At 39.4% G+C, this 23099-nt stretch overlaps 1 protein-coding gene across 1 annotated transcript in view; it reads right to left on the reverse strand.

The window, feature by feature from the left end:
- Positions 1-18087, reverse strand: part of LOC306741733 (F-actin-uncapping protein LRRC16A-like) — a gene marked incomplete at both ends in the record, with an annotated part of 64067 nt that extends 45980 nt beyond the window's left edge. Inside the window, 12 exons of the mRNA XM_079224049.1 lie at positions 9519-9605; positions 9960-10054; positions 10338-10426; positions 11069-11144; positions 11955-12028; positions 12176-12246; positions 12400-12497; positions 12985-13106; positions 13463-13522; positions 15634-15684; positions 15981-16084; positions 18060-18087. Of these exons, the coding sequence (XP_079080175.1) occupies positions 9519-9605; positions 9960-10054; positions 10338-10426; positions 11069-11144; positions 11955-12028; positions 12176-12246; positions 12400-12497; positions 12985-13106; positions 13463-13522; positions 15634-15684; positions 15981-16084; positions 18060-18087 (955 nt within the window). The remainder of the gene's footprint in view (positions 1-9518; positions 9606-9959; positions 10055-10337; positions 10427-11068; positions 11145-11954; positions 12029-12175; positions 12247-12399; positions 12498-12984; positions 13107-13462; positions 13523-15633; positions 15685-15980; positions 16085-18059) is intronic.
- Positions 18088-23099: the final 5012 nt, after the last annotated feature.

Raw genomic sequence — 23099 nt, forward strand, 5'->3', positions numbered from 1 at the left:
AGTAAGCAGTGGTCTGACATTAAAAACAAAAACCATAGGGCTGTAAGTTAGCCGGTGTTCTGATATCATACAAACTATAGAGCTGTATGTTAGCCAGTGTTCTGATACTTATACAAACTGAGAATATAGTGAGCTGGTGTTCTGATATTCATACAAAAGGAGGTCAGCAGATGTTTTGATAGTCATAAAAACTGAGGCCATGTAAAAGCAGGCTTGTTAGCCGTAGTTCTGATATTTATACTAAAATCCATCTCTAAGTTAGCCAGTCCTCTGACGTTTAATACAAACCAAGACTGTAAATTAGCTGGTTTTCTGATGTTAAAACAAACCATGGCTATAAGTTAGCTGGTGTTCTGATATAAACACAGACCATAGCTATATGTTAGCTGGTATTCTGATATTAACACAGGCCATGGCTGTAAATTAGCTGGTGTTCTCATATTCACACAGGCCATTGCTGTAAGTTAGCTGGTGTTCTGATATCATATAAACTATAGAGCTGTATGTTAGCCAGTGTTCTGATATTTATACAAACTGAGAATATAGTTAGCTGTTGTTCTGATATTTATACAAACCAAGGCTGTAAGTCAGCAGCTGTTTTGATAGTCATACAAACTGAGGCCATGTAAAAGCAGGCTTGTTAGACGCAGTTCTGATATTTAAACAAAAATCCATCTCGAAATCACGTTTAATACAAACCAAGACTGTAAGTTAGCTGGTTTTCTGATATTAACACAGACCATGCCTGTAAGTTAGCTAGTGTTCTGACATTTACACAAACCATGGCTATAAGCCCACTACTGTACTAAGCTAGCCTGTTCAGAATTTATTCAACTGCCTTTGGAACTATACCAGTTCAAGTAGTCATGTTCACTACTTATATGACCTATAACTTGTAGTAATAACTACAACTTCATACAATTGTCATAATTGTTGTGTGTATGCAAATTTGATTCATTCAGATGCCTTACTTTTTGCATGACGTAAGCACACATTTAAGCGGTCACGGAGTTTCAGCTTTTTGCCGTCAGTAGGAACATGCGTTATGAAATGTAAAAATAATATTAATTATAAACGCGAGCATTGAGTACTAAACTATTAATACAGCACACTACGATAGTCAACTTACTATGCTTTTTGTGTAGTTTGTAGCATCAGCACAATTTATTAATTTAGAATTAAGGATATAAAAAACATATTAACATATTTTTGAATATGGATTGGAAAGATAGTTAAGTTAAATATAATAACTACACACTATTTAGCAGTAGTAAAGCATGAGTAAACACTTAATTCATTATTCAAAAAGCATCGTTCCAACACTTATTAGTAACTCATTAGTATGCAATAGTATGTAAACCGTTATTAAACATATTAACATACATTTTCTTTTGAAGCACTGATGTTTTCGTGACACATGAATTAGGCAATGCAATGATAATATTTCTGCACTGACTCAAAGAAGTGAGGTATGAACAAACCTTTCCTGACATTTGCGGTCCCCATTGGACCTATCCCCAAACCGCCGTGTCACGGAGTTTCAATTGCTCACTGTCAGTAGGAACATGCGTTATGAAATGTAAAAATAATATGAATTATAAACGCGAGCATTCAATACTAAACTATTAATACAGCACACTATGATGGTCAACTTACTGTGCTTTTTGTGTAGTTTGGAGCATCAACACAACTTTGTAAAATGTATTTAGAATTAAGGATATTAAAAAGATATTAATATATTTTTTCTTTTGAAGCACTGATGTTTTCGTGACACACGAATTAAGCAGTGCAATGATAATATTTCTGCACTGACTCAAAGAAGTGCGGTATGAACACACCTTTTACTGACATTTGCAGTCCCCATTGGACCTATCCCCAAACCGCCGTGTCACGGAGTTTCAATTGCTCAGTCAGTAGGAAATAATATAATAATATGATAATAATATGAATTATAAACACAAGCATTCAATACTAAACTATTAATTCAACACACTATGATAGTCAACGTAACTATGCTTTTTGTATAGTTTGGAGCATCAGCACAACTTATTAATTTAGAATTAATGATATTAAAAACATATTAACATATTTTTGAATATGGATTGGAAAGTTAAATATAATAACTACACACTATTTAGCAGTAGTAAAGCATGAGTAAACACTTCATTCATTATTCATAAAGCATCGTTCCAACACTTATTATTAACTCATTAGTATGCAATTCGTAAACAGGTATAAATGTTTCATTCTTGATTAATAAGCTTGACTATTATGCGTGTCATGATTGGGTTTTCATACTTTATAAATGATGGATTCCCCATTTGTAAATGAAGTAATATATATTGCAAACCAATGAAGTAATATATATATATATATATATATATATATATATATATATATATATATATATATATATATATATATATATATATATATATATATATTGCAAACCAATTATTAAGGACTTATAGATGATGCACATGTGCTTTATAAACGTGTTTTAATACTGCAATTCATTATTAATTCAGGTAGTTAATAGTTGGTATTTAAGTATTAAATATGTTCTCTGACCTCATATAAAGTGAGGACTATCTATGCTTTACAACTCATTAATAAGTGATATTGAAATGCCAGCAGTGCCTCAAAGCTGAACAAAAGTAATAAAGAGCATTAATATGATGGTGATGGGGCGATGCCCGTCAGTGGCACGAGTGGTGAGTATGTTTCATAGTTCGTACATACACATTATGGATTATTGATATTCGTCCAGTATGCTAGCTGAGGTCACAGAACATACTTAACTAACGACTAGTAACTACTTGAATGAATCATTAATTGCAGTATTAAAACACGTTTATAAAGCACATGTGCATCATCTATTGATAAATCTGCTCAGGCTTGGTGTTGACTGGTGTATTGCAATACAGTTTACTCACGATGATAAGGAATTCCTTGTCCTAAATGTCTATACACCCTATGAGTGCAATCACAATAAGAATGAATATCTAAATAGGCTTGCCTCAATCAATTCCTTTATTCAAGATAATACTTCTTCTAGTATATATGTAATTGGGGATATGAATGCAGATATCTCAAACACTAGCTCATTATTTGCCAATCATATGGCTCAGTTCTGTCAAGATAATAACTTTATATTGTCAAGCGAAGTGCTTTTGCCTACAGATAGCTCTATATACATTAGTGAGGCCTGACACTATGTCATGGATCATTGTATTAGTACAGCTGATGCACATGCTTCATTGAGAAGTATGGACATTCTTTATGGGCCAGCAACAACTGATCATATACCTTTTTCTATGTCGATAAATGTTGATGATCTCCCAGCACTTACGAGCAATGGAATAAGTGTCAACATGGAAAAACTGAGCTGGTCAACTCTCACAAAAGGAGGACTTTTTAGCCTATTATGCTCGTACAGACAAATCTTTAAGTAAGTCATCTACCTAGAGATGATACTATGTGTACTGATGCTAACTGTAAGGATGTGGCACATAGGAGAGATCTCTGCTCCATGTATGATGATATAGTGAGTACTTTGTATGAAGACAGTAAGCCCTACTACAAGCATCAAAATAAGAGTGAGGTATGAACAAACCTTTCCTGACATTTGCGGTCCCCACTGGACCTATCCCCAAACCGCCGTGTCACGGAGTTTCAGTTGCTCACTGTCAGTAGGAACATGCGTTATGAAATGTAAAAATAATATGAATTATAAACGCGAGCATTTAATACTGAACTATTAATACAGCACACTATGATAGTCAACGTACTATGCTTTTTTTTATAGTTTGGAGCATCAGCACAACTTTGCAAAATTAATTTAGAATTAAGGACATAAAAAAATGGATTAACATATATTTTCTTTTAAAGCACTGATGTTTTCGTGAAACACAAATTAAGCGATGCAATGATAATATTTCTGCACTGACTCAAAGAAGTGAGGGATGAACACACAAACACTTTTCCTGACTTTTGCGGTCCCCATTTGACCCTTGCCCATCCCCCACCCTGGTTCACTGAGTTTCACTTTCCTGAGGAGGACATCATAGAGACATGCTGCATCAAAAACGACAGCAGCACTGACAGACAGAGACAACTGATGGCCAAAGAAGGGAGAACAAATGAAAATAAAGTAAGTAAAGTCACATGAAACTAAAGTTAACTGTTTTAGTTGTTATTTATTAGTGAAAGCATGGAGGCTAACATCAAGGTTTATAGCCAAAAGCTCTCCAATGAAAAGCCTTTTTGGGGGCTTTATTAAATCCCAAAACTTATCAAAGTTGACATGTATATGGCATTAGCTTTTGATATTGAGTATTTCAAGTTAATCGTTCTTAATTAACAGGCCTAAAGGCCTTACACAAAACAAGTTAAATCTTAATTCCCCTTACAGCAGCTCAGTTGTAGTTAGAACAGGAATCTGTATTACTCTTCACATTGTGTTTGCATGCACCAGGTAACCAGGTTAATTACTGGTAACATTCTGCAGATCAGTAACATACTTGTCTTTTGAATCTTTTTCATCATGACCAACATTATAATTATATATATAATTATGACTGAACTGCCTAATGTGTGTTCTGCACGTGCTCATATGTAAGAAGCAGTAGAAGCATTTCGTTTGACATGGACTGGTCTCTGAAAACCACGACCTGCCTTCAGAAACCAAACTTCTTGTGATAGTCATGACAGTTAAGAAATCCGCTCACTGGAACCTGATTAATTGAGTGCAGGTCAACAGTGACTAGAGCTTCCTGAACTTCACTCAAGCCAGTTTAGTATTTCTATTACAAGTTTAAGTATGCATGATTATTTTATAAAGACTCTTTTCAATGGGGCCTCTTGCATTACGTTTTATCAATAGAAAATAAAATATGTGTTTAATTAATGTGTTTGTGTCTGGTGTTCAGCCCTCAGAATGTCAAAACCCTGAGGCGGAGGCCTCACCGCCACCACAGCTTTCATTTGAGCTGCTGGAGGCTTCCAAGATGTTGGTAAGTATCAAACAAGTAGTTCTTTTAGTTTGTCCCATAAGACAGGCCTCCTTATAGGATAGGTTACTTCAACCTGGCCTTTATGGCTGTTAAGTTTTAGATTTATATACATATTTCTTCCCAAATTCTACATAACTTGCCTCGTTGACCTGAAAAACTCACACCATGATTACATTGTGTGAGAAATACAGACAGACATTCTGAGCTTCATTCGTAAACCTTGATCAAATGTAAAAAATGACATTGAATATACCCAGCGATATTTAAGACGTTGGTGTTATAGAAATAATTCATGATTGGTTGTGTGCCAGCTATATGCTTTCTCCAAACCTAAGACTACTTTTATCTAACACTGTCTACTCCTGTGCAGTGCCTCACATTTTACTTTCCTATTGTTACTAATGGGAAAATCTACTGCATTTGGAACTTACAGCATGTATCTACCCTTGATATCTGCTTGTTTGCAGACCATTATGTTTTTCATAATTTACAGTTTGTATCAGAATGAGTTAGGTTTTCATATTTTCATCACACAGGAAAAAATTGCAAACATTGTCCCAACCATATATCCACCGCTGTGTTGCCATCGTGTACCTTTACTTAAAACTACAAGGGTTTCATATCCTTCTCCAATGTATAACAGTAACTTCGGCCAGTGCTTTATATTGTTTTGTTTTTTCCTTAAAGGAAACAAGCCTGGACTCTGAGAGCGACACAGAGATATTAATCCCTGAAAGTCCCTCTGGTGTTGGTGATGACCCAGATGTGCCGCCTCTGAGCAGAACTGACAGCATATTTGTAAATTTGCATGATGAAAACTATCAGAATAGTTAGAATATATATATATATATATATATATATATATATATATATATATATATATATATATAAAATAAATTCTGGTAATTTTCAATATATTTTCTTCTCAAATGTTATGTTACAAACCAACAATGAACTGACCGACTAACAAGTATTGTGAATGCATCCAAAATAATAGAACTCGTCCAAAAACTATTTTTGAGATTTGTTGACAAAGAAAAAGTGAGAAGATTATCAGCCAAATCCTTTGGTAAATGAAGTAATCACTGTAACATCACCTTTGGTATGCTAAGTAATCACAACCCTGACAATCCATGTTATATCCTCACCCTGGCCCTGTATGGGGGTTGATTGTCAGGTTCAGTTCACAATGTAAGATTGTAACAGTGATGCCCCAAAAACAGGTATAACCACCACCAGTCTTTACACTGGAGCAAATAAATACAGATCATTTTAACCACACAGTTAATAAAGTAAATTAGTTAAGTAAATTGATGCCATCTTTTGATTTCTGTTACTGATATACTCATCATTTGTTACTGTTACAGGCTCCTCAAGGTCCAAGAAAAAATAGCGCCTTGACTCTGGCAGGGATGACTCTAAAACAGGTATTTCACACACTAAATGCACTCCTATTTTGTTCCCTGCTTTTACAAAAAGGGTGAAATTAAAAGAATATTGTCCTATTGTTTTTAATATTCTACCTATTAAATGGTTTTATTATTCTTTAATACTTTATTAGTGCCAAGTTTAATCTGTCACTCACTTCACTTGTGTGATGAGAGCTTGTGCATCCTAGCCTGATTAAAATGGCTTCGATTATGGCTTTAATTACGTTTGATCAGAAACGCATCTCCTCCCTGATTATGTTTGTGTTTGATGTACTACACATACATTGATTATACACGTATACGTTGATTAAACACGTATTTTAGTTTAATCGTTTTTTATATTTGTGTTGGACGTATTACAAATACGTTTATAATCGTGTGTTTGTGTTATTGTTTTCTTGCTTTATTTAAGCATATTTTAATTTCTAAATTCGGCGGAGAAAGAAAAAAAGAAGGATTCCCTCAGTAGCGGCAAGCGAAGAGGGGCGGGGTGAGCCCGGTAACGGAGCCGGTCTGAAGACCGCTTGCTCGCCGTTGTGAGGCCGGTACCGACCCCCGGTCGCACCGGGGCTCGGTCTTCAGACGCTTGGCCTCCGCCGTCAGGCCGGCGGTAACGGCCTCTGTCTGCCCGGCTCCGGTCTTCTCTGAGTCGGGTTGTTTGTGAATGCAGCCCAAAGTGTGATGAACTCCATCTAGTGCAGTGAACCACTGCATCATCAGCAGACACTCGGGTCTCTGAGGTCACATCAAGTGCAGAATCTGACGTGAAACATCCACACATCTTAACTGTACTGGTCATACAGAAATGTTGTAATGTGTCAAACACAACGTACTGCTACAGTTCAGATGTGTGGATGTGGTCAAAAATGTGCTGAACACATCAATATCAGTATTTTGAAAACCGGATGTTGGGTCCCGTGACTGTTTCCGCCCGTTTGAATCTGTTTCACGTCAGATTCTCCAGCTGATGTGACCACAGAGACCCGAGTGTCTGCTGATGATCGCAGTGGTTCACTGCACTAGATGGAGTTCATCACACACTTTGGGCTGCATTCACAAACAACCCGACTCAGAGAAGACCGGAGCCAGGCAGACAGAGGCAGTTACCGCCGGCCTGACGGCGGAGGCCAAGCGGTCTTTAGACGGCTCCGTTACCGGCCTCACCCCGCCCCTCCTCGCTTGACACTGCTGAGGGAATCCTTCTTTTAGAGTTTAGAAATTAAAATATGCTTAAATAAAGCAAGAAAACAAGAACAAACACACGATTATAAACGTATTTGTAATACGTCACACACAAACATAAAAACAATGAAACAAAAATATGTGTATAATCAATGTATACGTGTTTAATCAACGTATGTGTAATACGTCAAACACAAACATAATCAGGGAGGAGATACGTTTCTGATCAAAGGTAATTGCGAATGCATATTAGTTCTGGGGGAACTTAATTTTTAGGAGACAGGGTTGCCCACTGAGGCGCTAAAACCCAGATATAACCTGCTTTGGCCCCTAAGTCAGATTTCTCTCCTGTATACCATATATGGTTTTTGCAGCCAAGCACAGACACATTTCCTTTTGGATTTAAGTTAATGTTAATTATTTATTACTCAAATTAGTAGTTTTAACAGTACTTAGCTGCTAGATTTTATGAACAAATTGTGCAGCTCTTGAGGTGGGCAGGTTAATGCTGAGCTGTTGGTTGTGTTATGTGCAGCTGTGAAAATTACTAGACCTACTGTTTTTAACAGGAGAATAAATACACCTTGGTCAACTGAAGTTGAGACCTATTTGCATATATTAAAGTCGACAAAGCAGCCGTTTTAGTCCGCCATCTGAGTCGAAACAGCAGCTGTTTTAGTCCGCCATACTTACAAGGTCAACAAGCTGAACAGTTGACCTTGTAAGTAAGTATGACAATTCCCACTGCTGAACAATTGAAGCTCTATGAATCAGTCAACTCGAGTGATGTGCAGTCTGTTCATGAACTCTGAAAAGACGGTAGGCTGCTCTTAAAATGACAGCAGCTCTATACAGGGACATGTTTAGGCTTAATCCACATCAAAACATAAATGCAAATATAAAAATGATATATATTTTAACGGGTGGGAAATTAATCTGGTTACTGACAATCTGCAGGTTACATCAGGGTTTTCAGTACGAGATAAGATCTCTGTAAATATTGCGTACATCCCTGATTGTCTTTTGCTTTCTTTTTGTCTTTTATCGAAACCTCAAAGAAGAGGACTTGGTCACTCAAAGAGGTTAATGCTGTGGAGAAGACACTGGTGTCCTTCATCAAATCTGGTAAAGTAGCAGGAAAATCTGACTGTCACCTGTATTAAGGCTTCACCAAAAGCTCTTAGAAATAGAAGCTGGACCGCAGTTAAGTTTTACGTGAAAAATCACATCACTGCCATTCAGCGTGAAAGTGCAAAAATAATTTACTAAAAAAGACATTGCACTTGTTCGTACACGTTTCATACATTTGATGTTCTTTGCAGTTTTTTGTAACTGTTGTCATGGCATGTTTAAAACTCTTTGGCACCTAGTGTGCTTTAAATCGATGTTCTGAATAAAAGCTTTGTTCAAGTATGAGCTTAATTTGTCTCCTCTTTTGTCTAAGTGTTTTCTTGTAGTGTTGTTTGCTCAACAATTATAATTTAAAATCAGATATGGTCTGTTTAAAAAAAAGATGATGAGATTTAGTGTTAATGTAATCTCATAATAGAGTTTCAACCAATATAGGTAGATTCAATGATTGCCATGAACTGTAGAGGGCCTCACAGTGGTGTTCATTGCATAACAATAGACATAACCTGATTTTCGCTCCCCCTGGGGACCAGTCCCCAGGGGGAGAGAAAATTCAGGTTTAACATTTTTAAGAGAGTTTTTGATGTTTAAAGTCATTTTTGTGTCAACAAAAAATTATCATGATTTTAGCAGTTAAAACCATGACTCTAGACCCTTCAGAAAGGGTGGGCCCCACCGGGCTGCTACCAGTCAGTGGACCCCATGGGGTAGCAAAAACGTGTATGTGTGTGTGTGTGTGTGTGTGTGTGTGTGTGTGTACCTTTAGCAGTCATTGATACCCGGGACAAAGAAAGGCGCTTGAGTCCTTCAGCTAGATTCTTCAACTCCTGACTGAGAGCTATGACACCTATGAGTGAAAAGACTAAATGTAATCCAGTCTGCACACGTCACCGTTCTGAAGTACGCACACAGACATAATGCGTTGCTGATGTTCATTTCAAATGCGTAACTCATATGAATATAGTGGCCATTTCTGGTCGTACCATGTTGAAGACCATTTTCACAGCAGGTATTTCGAGCAGGAAAGAGAGAGGTGGGATCGAAAACATTATTGATGACTAAAACTTCTAACTCCAAACTATCTGCTAGCTACAAGAAGAAGACGACAAAGGCCAACAGGGAAACTGGCCACCTGGTCATCAACCCTTCCTCTATTCTAAACTGGTCTTATACCACTCCGATGTGATGTATAAAAGCCCACCTTTGTCTTCGATTAGATTGCCGGAGAGGTTGATGGATTGCAAAGGGGAGGAGGTGTGCTCCCGCAGGGCCGCGGCCATTTTGATTGCAAAGTCCCTGCAGCAGAATAACAAGGTTACTCCTCAATCCATCCCTGTAAAGTATACTTTAAGTAAGAATGAGAAACAGCCTGCTTGGATTAGTGTGTAGCTTCAACCTTTCTCAAGGTGCATTTTCTTAGTTGTAACAAAACCTGTGGTTCAGTGTCCCTCGGTCCGTATGTATGCTAAAGTATGCTAATATTCATGTCTGAAATGGCTAAATCAGACGTCCTACCTACCTTGATGTGCTGGAGCTATATCTCCAGCACATCACTGCACACACTCACTCACACACTCACAGTTTGAGTCCACTGGCCTCCAGGGAGAGCTTCTCCAGGCTGGGAGATCTGGACAGCAGGAAGGTCAGCTGCTGCTGGATGTCTACCGACTGAAGGGACAAAGACAGAGACATGCGGCCCAAAAACAGCTTCTAAGTCTCACTAAATGAAATGTGTACTGTTCCACACAATGTATGGTAGACTTGAAGTGAGTGAATGGGTGAATTATGTCATGAAGTGTTAAAGAGCTTTGAGAAGACGAGAAGACTAGAAAAGCGCTATACAAGTAAATGGACTGTACTCGTTTATCTCTTTTCTAGCCTTCCGACCACTCGAAGCTCTTTAACACTTCATGACATCATTCATCCATTCACACACTGATGGGAGGGGCTATCATGCAAGGTGCCACCTGTCCATCAGGTCTATTTAACATGCATACACCATAGACACAGCTTATTACTTAATGGAAAATGGAGGAGGAAATTGCCTCCATTAAACGTTTGCAAGATGGATGGTAGGCAGCAAGAGTTAATCGTATCAGTGCCACTGCTCTCCTTTCAGGAGGCTTTTTCACAGTGTCACCTTTTGCACGTGGTATTATATTGATTCTCTTTGCATGTGAAGCGCCTACATTTTTGGGATAATGGGCTTATGGGCTAACATGCAGGTGACATCATCTTTTGCAAAAACCTGTATTCGACCCTTTCACCGTTCTCTAACAACAGAAGAACACAAACAATAGAAGAGTTTACCAGTTTGAGGTCTTTGCAGTAGATCTTGGTAAACCACTGGTTGAACGACAGAGCGGCTACAGCTAATGCCAAGTCCCTGAGAGAAGAAGGAGAGGGATTTAAAGAGCTTTCTTTTCCGGGGTTTTCAACTTGAAACTCCCACTCAGCTGTTAGCAAAAAGCAGCGATGTGGGGAACCAAAGTAAGCTAATCAATGAACTAATGAATAACGTGAACACTAGCACTAGCTGACTAGCTAGTAAAACGACTAGCTAGTAAAACGTAAAAACGCAATAAAACGGTTTCAGTTCTCCGTCAGAAAAGCTGTCTGACGGCAAGATGAAGCGGCAGAAATACGTATTCAACCACCGGAAAAGATTTAGAAAAATAGCATTTTTAAGTGTATGCTATTTTTAGAATAATTTAACTATTTACCTTCCTCTCAGACAGATATTTTGAGGAGAAAGCTGAAGCCGGTATCTGTGCTCTCTTTAAAGCCACTGGACTCCGTTGACAAAACCAGTAACGTTACTTCGTAGAACACAGGAGTTGCTGGTCTACCTCTGCTTCTACCAGTTAGCTAGTTTCTGTTATTGTGTGACTTTCTGAACTAACATGACGTCCACATCAGTACACTGCTTAGCTTCTGTGCCGGGTTCTCCTGTCTGCTCCTCCAAACTCGGAGCATGCCGACCGCCTGTCGGGTTCAAAGTACGTAACACACCGGCTATACCTGTATATGTAGCGGCAGCATCATACAGAAACATCAGGCCAGGTGGGAAAATAGCACTTTGACACTGAAACATGCATACTTCGACCAAAATGTGCACGCATTTGAATACATAAGAATATTAAAAAACTCAAAAAAGCAATTAAGATTGGATGTAACAACATTGAATGTATCTCACCTGCTGTCTAAGTGGCTGAAGTCCTGCAGGTTGAACTCTCTCAAGCTGTTGACGCAGTAGATGTTGTCCACATCCTGCCAAACAGTGAGCCATGCTTCATCTGGAGACACCTCTGATCACATCCCCTTATTGTCAAGTGGCTATAAGAGTCCCTTAAGTAGTTTATGGCAAAAGAGTTTGGTCCACTGTGTGGCCGTTTAAAGTATTTCATGTAGACTCACCCACTGAATCTCCTCTCTGAATGGCATCTGGTTGAAATCACACAGAGCAGCATAGGTATCAGAAAATCCCCCTGAGGAACACATTCAGATCGTCTGGTTCATGCACTAATCTGCTGTTGACTAAACCAGGACTTCTACGAGATGCAGCGCTAATCTTCAAATCACCAGGTGTTGATAACAGAGTCTGAGGAGAGATGATTTACTGTGGAATAAAGGACACATACCACAGGAAGCAGGCCGGCTGTCCAGCTGCTCCTCTATCGCATCCGTCAGTGTGAGGAGTCTCAGCTGGAGGTCTGGAGGACTCGTCTGGAACAGCTTCCTGAGGATCCAAGGGCAAGAAATATACTGCTAGAGACTGATGTGCATTATAGGCCATGCTAGCAGCGGGACTTTGAGCTAACGTCAGCATGTTAGCATGCATAGGCTGATGTTTAGCAGGTACCATGGTCACTATGTTCATCATCTTAGCTTAGCATATTAGCATGCATTTATGAGTCTTAATCATGAGTTTTGCAAGTATTTGGTCAAAAACGAAATATTGGACAAACTGAAACTTGGACCTGATGATTCAAGAAGTAATTACAATTCTTTCTGAGAGGACAATCCATTCAGTAGATGAGATGTTTTATTTAACCACAAGCATGGATGTGTTAAAAGAACTGGATACAGCTCTTCAGGCGGGCTCCCTATAAATTGTTTGAGATAGGATTTATGAGGTATTTAGAAGAATTAACAGATTTTTGAATGCTGGATTTGGGATATTTTTTATAGCATGAAGTTAAGATCATTTTATATATGAGACTCACCCTGGAGAAGAATCAGGGAAGACCCTCTTCAGGGAGGCGGTCATGTGACTGACCATGGCCTCCAGATCCTCAACGTACGACACACTGAAAGACAGAGTGTGCCGGTCTGTCTCCAACACAACCTGCAACACACGCATTATATCATGTAAATTATCATTAAACGTTGACAAACAGTAAAAACATAGAAGCCATGACCCTATTATTTTACTTTTCATCTATATACATTAGGATGACCAGACGTCCTCTTTTTCCCGGACATGTCCTCTTTTCGAGACCTAAAAAATGCGTCCGGCAGGGATTCCAAAAACGTCCAGGATTTTGCCTCGTTGGATATTTTTGTTTCTCTGGGTCTTTCACAAACTAGTTATTACGCCCTTACAAGTTTTGGAAATGGTATCTTCTTACGTTCCACCTTCTTGCGCGAGCTCTGACTGTAGAGAGAACTGTCATTGGTCGATGATTGTACCTGTACCTGTACCTGTGTGTGACTTTGAATGTTGACAGAGCAAATCTCCAAGTAGCTGAAGGTTCTCTCTACCTGTTCACACAGACACACAAAGAGGGAGAGAGAATTATTCACAAATATTCTATTTAGTGACCACGTGGTGGTCTCTACATTTTGGTTTCATTTGTCCAGGTTTTAAGATGTTTCTTCAGTGAAGGCAGTTGGTATTTAGTTTGTGCCGCAAAATTGAACAGCAGCTTCTTCTTCTTTCCAGGAACTCGACCACGTATGCAAAAAATATTAAGTTGGTAGAAAGCAGTTACATCTGTGAGGCTGTCGTTTCTGGAAAGACGTCTTTCTTTCACGCCGAGCTCCAGAAACTACGTCGTATGGAGGCGATGACAGAATGGGGAACGTCCTCAGCACATAAAACTATAAAAGGTTAAGTAAATCCTTAAAATAAAGCAGTGTCCGCTCACAAACCCTCACCACAGGTTTGAAAGTATTTCCACCAAACTGACGTTCTCCTCTACACGTCTCAGTTTGTGTCATTTGAATAATTGTTGGAGGTTCAAAGATGTAAGACTCTTTAGCATAGAAGCAAAACCACAAAGACCATAAACTATGCTGGAAACCACATGTGAATAAGGTCAAGACAAACGGGTCAATGTCTATTGTAATATTGCACAAAGCAAAAGATCCTCAGTCGAGGTTCAGGACATATTGTACCGTTTGAACCATTGTCTCAGATCCAGTAGGAGCGAGTCCTGGCCCTCAACCAGTTGACCAGCTTGTAACCGTTGCAGGTCTGTTGGAGGGGTCATGGGAGTTTGCCCATCCAGTCAACAAGTGTTTTGTGGACGTGGAGAAGGCTTGGGAAGTCCTGGGACTACAGAGAATAGGGTCGCTGCTCCGAGCCGTCCGGTCGGTGTATGACCAAGGTGAGCGGGTCTAGTCCTCTGACTGGCATTCAGCTCTTTGCAGATGATGAGGTTCTGTTGGCTCCTCCAGAACGTGACCTGTGGTTTGCAGCCGAGTGTGAAACAGTGGGAAACAGAGTCCAGAAGCCCCAGTCCCAACATCATGCTTCCATTGGGAACTGCGTGTTTAACGTCACATTGCTATGAACTGTGGGTAATTCCCTTAAGCAAAGTCGACATCTAATGCTGATTTACGGACCGCCTCAGGTTTCTCTTCCTAGGGCTTAGGAAGAGCAGGAACGCGTTGCCGGAATAACCGGCTAAGCCCGCTGGCCCGCCACCCAAATATAAAACTGAGATATGAACATTAGTGTGCATATTAATTATTTGTTTGGGATTTATGTGTAAATGAAGTCCTGGAAATGAAGAGAAACATAACTGGCATAACTGCAACACCTCTTCAACCACAGTCTGTCACGGGGAGGTTTGAGTTAGGACCCAAACGCCGACGACGATGTAAAGTTATTTAGTAAGTAACAAAAGACAGGCTCAAAAGGGTCAAAAAGGCAGGAAACAAGGAAACAAGCGGGCTAACACACAGTACGATCAGACACTGGGGCAGAAGACAAACAGGGTTTAATTACAAGGGGCGGGTGGAGGCACCGGTGGAAACAATGACAGGACTTCACAATCAAACAGGGGAAAGGCCCACGAGTAGGGAGGAGTCTGGAACACGGACAGGTGAAGGGAATATACAATCAGGGACAAGGCAGACAACAGGAAGTGCGGGGACACAAGAGACACAGACTACGAAATAAAACAGGAAACAACCCAACACCGGGACGAGAAGGGTCACAGATGAAACCCAGCAAGAAGAATATACCCCAGAAATATAAAACCAGACTTTAACATGTGCTGAAATAGATGTCTTAAAGGTCCAGTGTGCAGCATTTGGGGGATCTATCAGCAGGAAAGGAATATAACATTCACATCTATGTTTTCTTGAGTGCATAATCACATGTTCGTGAGCTCAGAATGAGTCCTTCATATCTACATAGAGAGCGGGTCCTGTCTCTAAAGCCTTTCACGTTTCCTGAAGGCCACCATAGTTTGTGACCTGAGCCGCTGTTCTGTAACAGTCGTGTTATTATGGTATGGATGAACGAGGCGAATATTGTTTCCAGTGTCTTGGAAAACGAGGAGTGATTGAACGGGTTTTCCATCTACAGCACAGCTAGATCCCACCAAAAGCGGCACACTGTCCCTTTAACAGGTGTGATTTACCCTGAGAGGCTGCTTGCTCATAACCAGGTAACCTCTCCACAGACTCAGTACCTAGAGGAGAGAGACATGACGTTAGATAGGGACTGACTGCTTGGTGCATTTCATGTACAGTATTGAACCCGGGACATTGAGTTTAGTTGGTTTCACAATTATATTTGACACTCAGTCAGATACAGATCCTCAGACCAGGTGACACAGTATCCTGCTCAAACAGGATCATGATGCTTCACATACATCTATAATTATCTGATTTCTGTACATGGGATCTATTTGGCACTGGTTTCTAGACACACTAAGCAGCGTAACAAAGCCTTTCTTGTCCCAGGAGGAGTTCGTCCATCACTCACCACAAACCTGTTGGCCGATCTCCCGCATGGCTGACTAGAGTGGTTCAGGACGACGGGCGTCACCAGACAGACTCTGTGAGGCTTCAGCAGCTCTGAGATCTGATCTGGTCACAGGTCACAGACACAAACAGGTATCTGTCACTACAGGCTGGAATGGTTCCTAAATGGACAGGAGCAACCTGGGTGAACTGCCTTGTGCTTCTGTCGTTCTCCCCATCGGGTAACAGGGCAGGCAGGATGGACATATTTACTGTGAGTGAAAACTGACACGCCTTTTTATTTATTATACAAAAGAAAAACACGAACATATTCTCAAAGAATGTTGAATATTGTGCTATATTGTGCTATATTATGCTAAATTATGCTATATTGTCCTATTTTGTGCTATATTGTCTATTTTGTGCTATATTGTGTTATATTATGCTATATTGTGCTATATTATGTTATATTATGCTATATTGTCCTATGTTATGCTATATTGTGTTATATTGTGCTATATTATGCTAAATTATGCTATATTGTGTTATATTGTGCTATATTATGTTATATTGTGTTATACTGTGCTATATTATGCTAAATTGTGCTATATTTTGTTATATTGTGCTATAGCATGCTATATTGTACTATATTATGCTATATTGTGTCATGTTATACTATATTTTGTTATATTATGCTATATTGTGCTATATTATGTTATATTGTGCTATATTATGTTACATTGTGCTATATTATACTATATTGTGTTATATTATGCTATATTGTGCTATATTTTACTATATTGTGCTATATTATGCTATGTTGTGTTATATAATGCTATATTGTCCTATATTATGCTATATTGTGTTATATTGTGCTATATTGTGCTATATTATACTATATTGTGCTATATTATACTATATTGTGTTATTTTATGCTATATTGTGCTATATTATGCTATATTGTGCTATATTATGCTATATTTTTTTTTGTGCAGGAGACAGCAGAAGGTCTCTTTGCTCCGTTCATAACATCATTAACAAACCACAGTTTGAATCACATTTCCTCCTCTACTGGTACAATGGAAACAGCTGTGAGCCGAGGGCAGACTGACTCATCGGATTCGACCTTTGCAGCAGAAAGCCTGAGCTGGAATCCTACTGATGCACTACAGTGTGACGTCTTATGATGCAGCATGAATCGAACACTTTTAAAAGTGCTTCCACCATCAAAGGCTCCCGTTGGTGTGTCTGTCATTCACCTTGTCACATTTAGGATCATATCAGAATGTTTGCATGTTTTAGACCTGAAACTACAAAATAAAAACGTATCGCAGTGTTGCCAACTGTTTCCCAAAGAACATAGCGAGCTGCATTAGCTTCAAGAGTCGCTAAATCTAGTGAGAAAGTCCCCAAAACTACCACAAGGACTGTGAACAACCAACACGGCTATAGAGCGCTACAGGATGACGAGGGTTTCTAGCTAACGGGAACTTAGCTGCTTCCTCCCACAAAACCAAACAGGATGTTCCAGTGGACTCTGGATCATTACAGAAAATAATCTGTGGCAAACAAATGTTTATGATTTTGAGTGTTTCATCATCAAGATCATCTTCACAAATGAACATGTTTGAATCGTGAGTACGATCAGCAGTAAGGAGCTAACGCTACTACGCTAGGCTCTAAAACAAACTCCAGCACGTTTGCTTTCATCGTGACCTTCAGTCGTCTCAGTCACACTTTTTTCATTTAGGGTATTTTTCCTGACCTATTTCATATCAGAGAACAAATAGGTTGATCACAGAGCTTCTTTCAGACATCTAACTACAAACACATTGACTTCACGCGAGGGAACCGGAAGTGTAAACTGTGCCAACCCCGATACAATTCAACAGCATCACGAAGGGAGCAGAAAGTTGAATCAACACCTCCCTAAAACTGTTTGAAAACCACTGTGGGTAGACATCAATACACAGGGAACTCTATATGTGTGTGATGGGTTGTACATGAGGTAAAACATTTAGAATCATTGAAGATCAGGTTCTTTACTGCTCTATTTACATATCTTCAAACTGTGAAGAGAGCACTGATGAAGTTGGCTTACCTCGTAGGTTCTGGGAGACGGAGTCCATCCTGTGAACAAAACAACGTACTGATGGGGAGAAAAAGCCCAAAGCGTGGAGCTGTGATCCTCTACTGCTGTGCCTACTTCTCACGCCACATTATCAATACATGAAGACGGACCAGTGGAGGAAACCCAGGTCCTTAACATCCCAAATGTTCAGGTGTACAAGAAGAAAGAGGACGTTTTTAAATCTGTAGTAGAGCAGAGAGCAGAGGAGGAAGGTGTTAGTACGTGGCAGCAGAATCTGTAAATGTAGAGTGACACACACACACACACACACACGCACGCACGCACACACACACACACACACACACACACACACACACACACACACACACACACACACACACACACACACACACACACACACACACACACACACCAGATTTCTTTCTCATAGATGCGTGGCTTCATGTAACTCACTTTTTCTTTTCCACTCGTGCATGCGTGTACACACTTTTCTTGCTTATTGTGCACAGTTGTTGTACTTTGACACACACATCCTGTTCGAGTCACTGCTGTAGTGAAGGTAAATATGGTACACAGTACCATATTTACCTTCACTACAGGGTTCATACACATCCTAACCAATGGATCCATGACTTTTCCATGACTTTAAACCAAATGTCATGACAAACATTTAGTGAAGTCTGGGTGTAAACAGTAAAAAGTGAGTAAATGTAGTATTTAAACTAACAATGAGAACACAAAGCATACAGTAAACCTTAAATGACTCAAATGAATGAGACAATAGTTTGATTAAAAGAATAAACATTTATATAGATGCCTGTATGTATGCCTGCTTATATTTTGAGTCTTTCTTTTAAAAGCATATTCATTATTTCAAACTCAGCGGAAATGAACGACATGAAAACATGAATATAACACATTTACATGACTTTTACTAAACTTTTACTAAACTTTTGGGGTTTTATTTGTTTCAAGGACTTTTCCAGGCCTGAAATAACCATTTTAAACCTCCATGACTCTTCCAGGTTTACCATGAGTGTAAGAACCCTGACACTAGAGAGCTCATATTCCTTTTATTTCAGACTCATGGGTCCATATAGCAACAAACACAAATACAACAACAATACATAAAATACAATAAGGACACAGGTATAATCACTACAGTTAAAAAGTCACTCGTGGTTAAAAACATACAGACACTTGTTCCAATGTTTCCAGAAGCAAGAAGAAGATCTCGTATCACTCTGTGTTGACTCAGTTAAGACTTTTATGATTACATTTTCTGAGTCATTTAATCAACATTTTAACTTGTAGATAGCATTCCTCAACACAGCATGGAAAGTGGGAACATTAGAGTTACAAACACGACTTTACTCGTCCATCTGGGAAGCTTGAGCAAGACTCTGAAAGATCATTAAAATCACCTGAATCTTTTTAATTTTTGCTTTATTAAAACTGCACCACAGGTGGGCTGCATAGAGAGGGGTACAGTATATAGATATATACATATATGTATATATATGTATATATATGTATATATATATGTATATATATATATATATATATATATATATATATATATATATATATATATATATATATATATATATATATACTGCAGCACAGGTGATCTAAAGAGAGCAGTTTTAAAATCCTCTGTACACATATGAAATGTACGTGTCAGCATATTAGCTTGTGCATGACGTTTGCAACACTTTGTACATTGTCATCATCGCGTCATCATCGCGTCATCATCGCATAGGTCATTCCTGACCCAGATATCTCACTTTGTGAACCACATGTAGCTCCTGGTCTCCCATAAAAAAAATATGGCAGATGTAGCTTCTGATTTTAGCGATCATGATAACTCTCTTTTTAGAGTTCAATTTTATATCATAGTGCACCATACCATGAGCCGACTGAGAAGCTGTAGACCAGAGGGCTCATAGTACTCTAGTACCCCACTAGTAGAACCATATTACCCCACGAGAGAACTCATAGTACCATATTACCCCACAAGAGAGCTCATGGTACCATATTACCCCACTAGAGAGCTCATGGTACCATATTACCCCACTAGAGAACTCATAGTACCATATTACCCCACTAGAGAGCTCATGGTACCATATTACCCCACAAGAGAGCTCATAGTACCATATTACCCCACTAGAGAACTCATAGTACCATATTACCCCACTAAAGAGTTTATAGTACCATATTACCCCACTAGAGAACTCATAGTACCATATTACCCCACTAGAGAACTCATAGTACCATATTACCCCACTAGAGAGCTTATAGTACCATATTACCCCACTAGAGAGCTCATGGTACCATATTACCCCACTAGAGAGATCATGGAACCATATTACCCCACTAGAGAGCTTATAGTACCATATTACCCCACTAGAGAACTCATAGTACCATATTACCCCACTAGAGAACTCATAGTACCATATTACCCCACTAGAGAACTCATAGTACCATATTACCCCACTAAAGAGTTTATAGTACCATATTACCCCACTAGAGAACTCATAGTACCATATTACCCCACTAGAGAGCTCATGGTACCACATTACCCCACTAGAGAGATCATGGAACCATATTACCCCACTAGAGAGTTTATAGTACCATATTACCCCACTAGAGAACTCATAGTACCATATTACCCCACTAAAGAGTTTATAGTACCATATTACCCCACTAGAGAGCTCATAGTACCATATTACCCCATTAGAGAGCTCATGGAACCATATTACCCCACTAGAGAGCTTATAGTACCATATTACCCCACTAGAGAGCTCATAGTACCATATTACCCCACTAGAGAGCTTATAGTACCATATTACCCCACTAGAGAGCTCATAGTACCATATTACCCCACTAAAGAGCTCATAGTACCATATTACCCCACTAGAGAGCTCATGGTACCATATTACCCCACTAGAGAACTCATAGTACCATATTACCACACTAGAGTTTATAGTACCATATTACCCCACTAGATAACTCATAGTACCATATTACCCCACTAGAGAACTCATAGTACCATATTACCCCACTAGAGAGCTCATGGTACCATATTACCCCACTAGAGAGATCATGGAACCATATTACCCCACTAAAGAGTTTATAGTACCATATTACCCCACTAGAGAACTCATAGTACCATATTACCCCACTAGAGAACTCATAGTACCATATTACCCCACTAAAGAGTTTATAGTACCATATTACCCCACTAGAGAACTCATAGTACCATATTACCCCACTAGAGAGCTCATGGTACCACATTACCCCACTAGAGAGATCATGGAACCATATTACCCCACTAGAGAGTTTATAGTACCATATTACCCCACTAGAGAACTCATAGTACTATATTACCCCACTAAAGAGTTTATAGTACCATATTACCCCACTAGAGAGCTCATAGTACCATATTACCCCATTAGAGAGCTCATGGAACCATATTACCCCACTAGAGAGCTTATAGTACCATATTACCCCACTAGAGAGCTCATAGTACCATATTACCCCACTAGAGAGCTTATAGTACCATATTACCCCACTAGAGAGCTCATAGTACCATATTACCCCACTAGAGAGCTCATAGTACCATATTACCCCACTAGAGAGCTCATGGTACCATATTACCCCACTAGAGAACTCATAGTACCATATTACCACACTAGAGTTTATAGTACCATATTACCCCAATAGAGAACTCATAGTACCATATTACCCCACTAGAGAACTCATAGTACCATATTACCCCACTAGAGAGCTCATGGTACCATATTACCCCACTAGAGAGATCATGGAACCATATTACCCCACTAGAGAGTTCATAGTACCATATTACCCCACTAGAGAACTCATAGTACCATATTACCCCACTAAAGAGTTTATAGTACCATATTACCCCAATAGAGAGCTCATAGTACCATATTACCCCAGTAGAGAGCTCATGGAACCATATTACCCCACTAGAGAGTTGATAGTACCATATTACCCCACTAGAGAACTCATAGTACCATATTACCACACTAGAGTTTATAGTACCATATTACCCCACTAGAGAACTCATAGTACCATATTACCCCACTAGAGAACTCATAGTACCATATTACCCCACTAGAGAGCTCATGGTACCATATTACCCCACTAGAGAGATCATGGAACCATAATACCCCACTAGAGAGCTCATAGTACCATATAACCCCACTAGATAACTCATAGTACCATATTACCCCACTAAAGAGTTTATAGTACCATATTACCCCACTAGAGAACTCATAGTACCATATTACCCCACTAGAGAACTCATAGTACCATATTACCCCACTAGAGAGCTCATGGTACCATATTACCCCACAAGAGAGCTCATGGTACCATATTACCCCACAAGAGAGCTCATAGTACCATATTACCCCACTAGAGAGCTCATAGTACCATATAACCCCACTAGATAACTCATAGTACCATATTACCCCACTAAAGAGTTTATAGTACCATATTACCCCACTAGAGAACTCATAGTACCATATTACCCCACTAGAGAACTCATAGTACCATATTACCCCACTAGAGAACTCATAGTACCATATTACCCCACTAGAGAGCTCATAGTACCATATTACCCCACTAGAGAGCTCATGGTACCATATTACCCCACTAGAGAGATCATGGAACCATATTACCCCACTAGAGAGCTTATAGTACCATATTACCCCACTAGAGAACTCATAGTACCATATTACCCCACTAGAGAACTCATAGTACCATATTACCCCACTAAAGAGTTTATAGTACCATATTACCCCACTAGAGAGCTCATAGTACCATATTACCCCAGTAGAGAGCTCATGGAACCATATTACCCCACTAGAGAGCTTATAGTACCATATTACCCCACTAGAGAGCTCATAGTACCATATTACCCCACTAGAGAGCTTATAGTACCATATTACCCCACTAGAGAGCTCATAGTACCATATTACCCCACTAGAGAGCTCATGGTACCATATTACCCCACTAGAGAAC

This window comes from Taurulus bubalis (genome assembly GCF_910589615.1).
Source record: "Taurulus bubalis genome assembly, chromosome: 9".
Lineage (NCBI taxonomy): Eukaryota > Metazoa > Chordata > Actinopteri > Perciformes > Cottidae > Taurulus > Taurulus bubalis.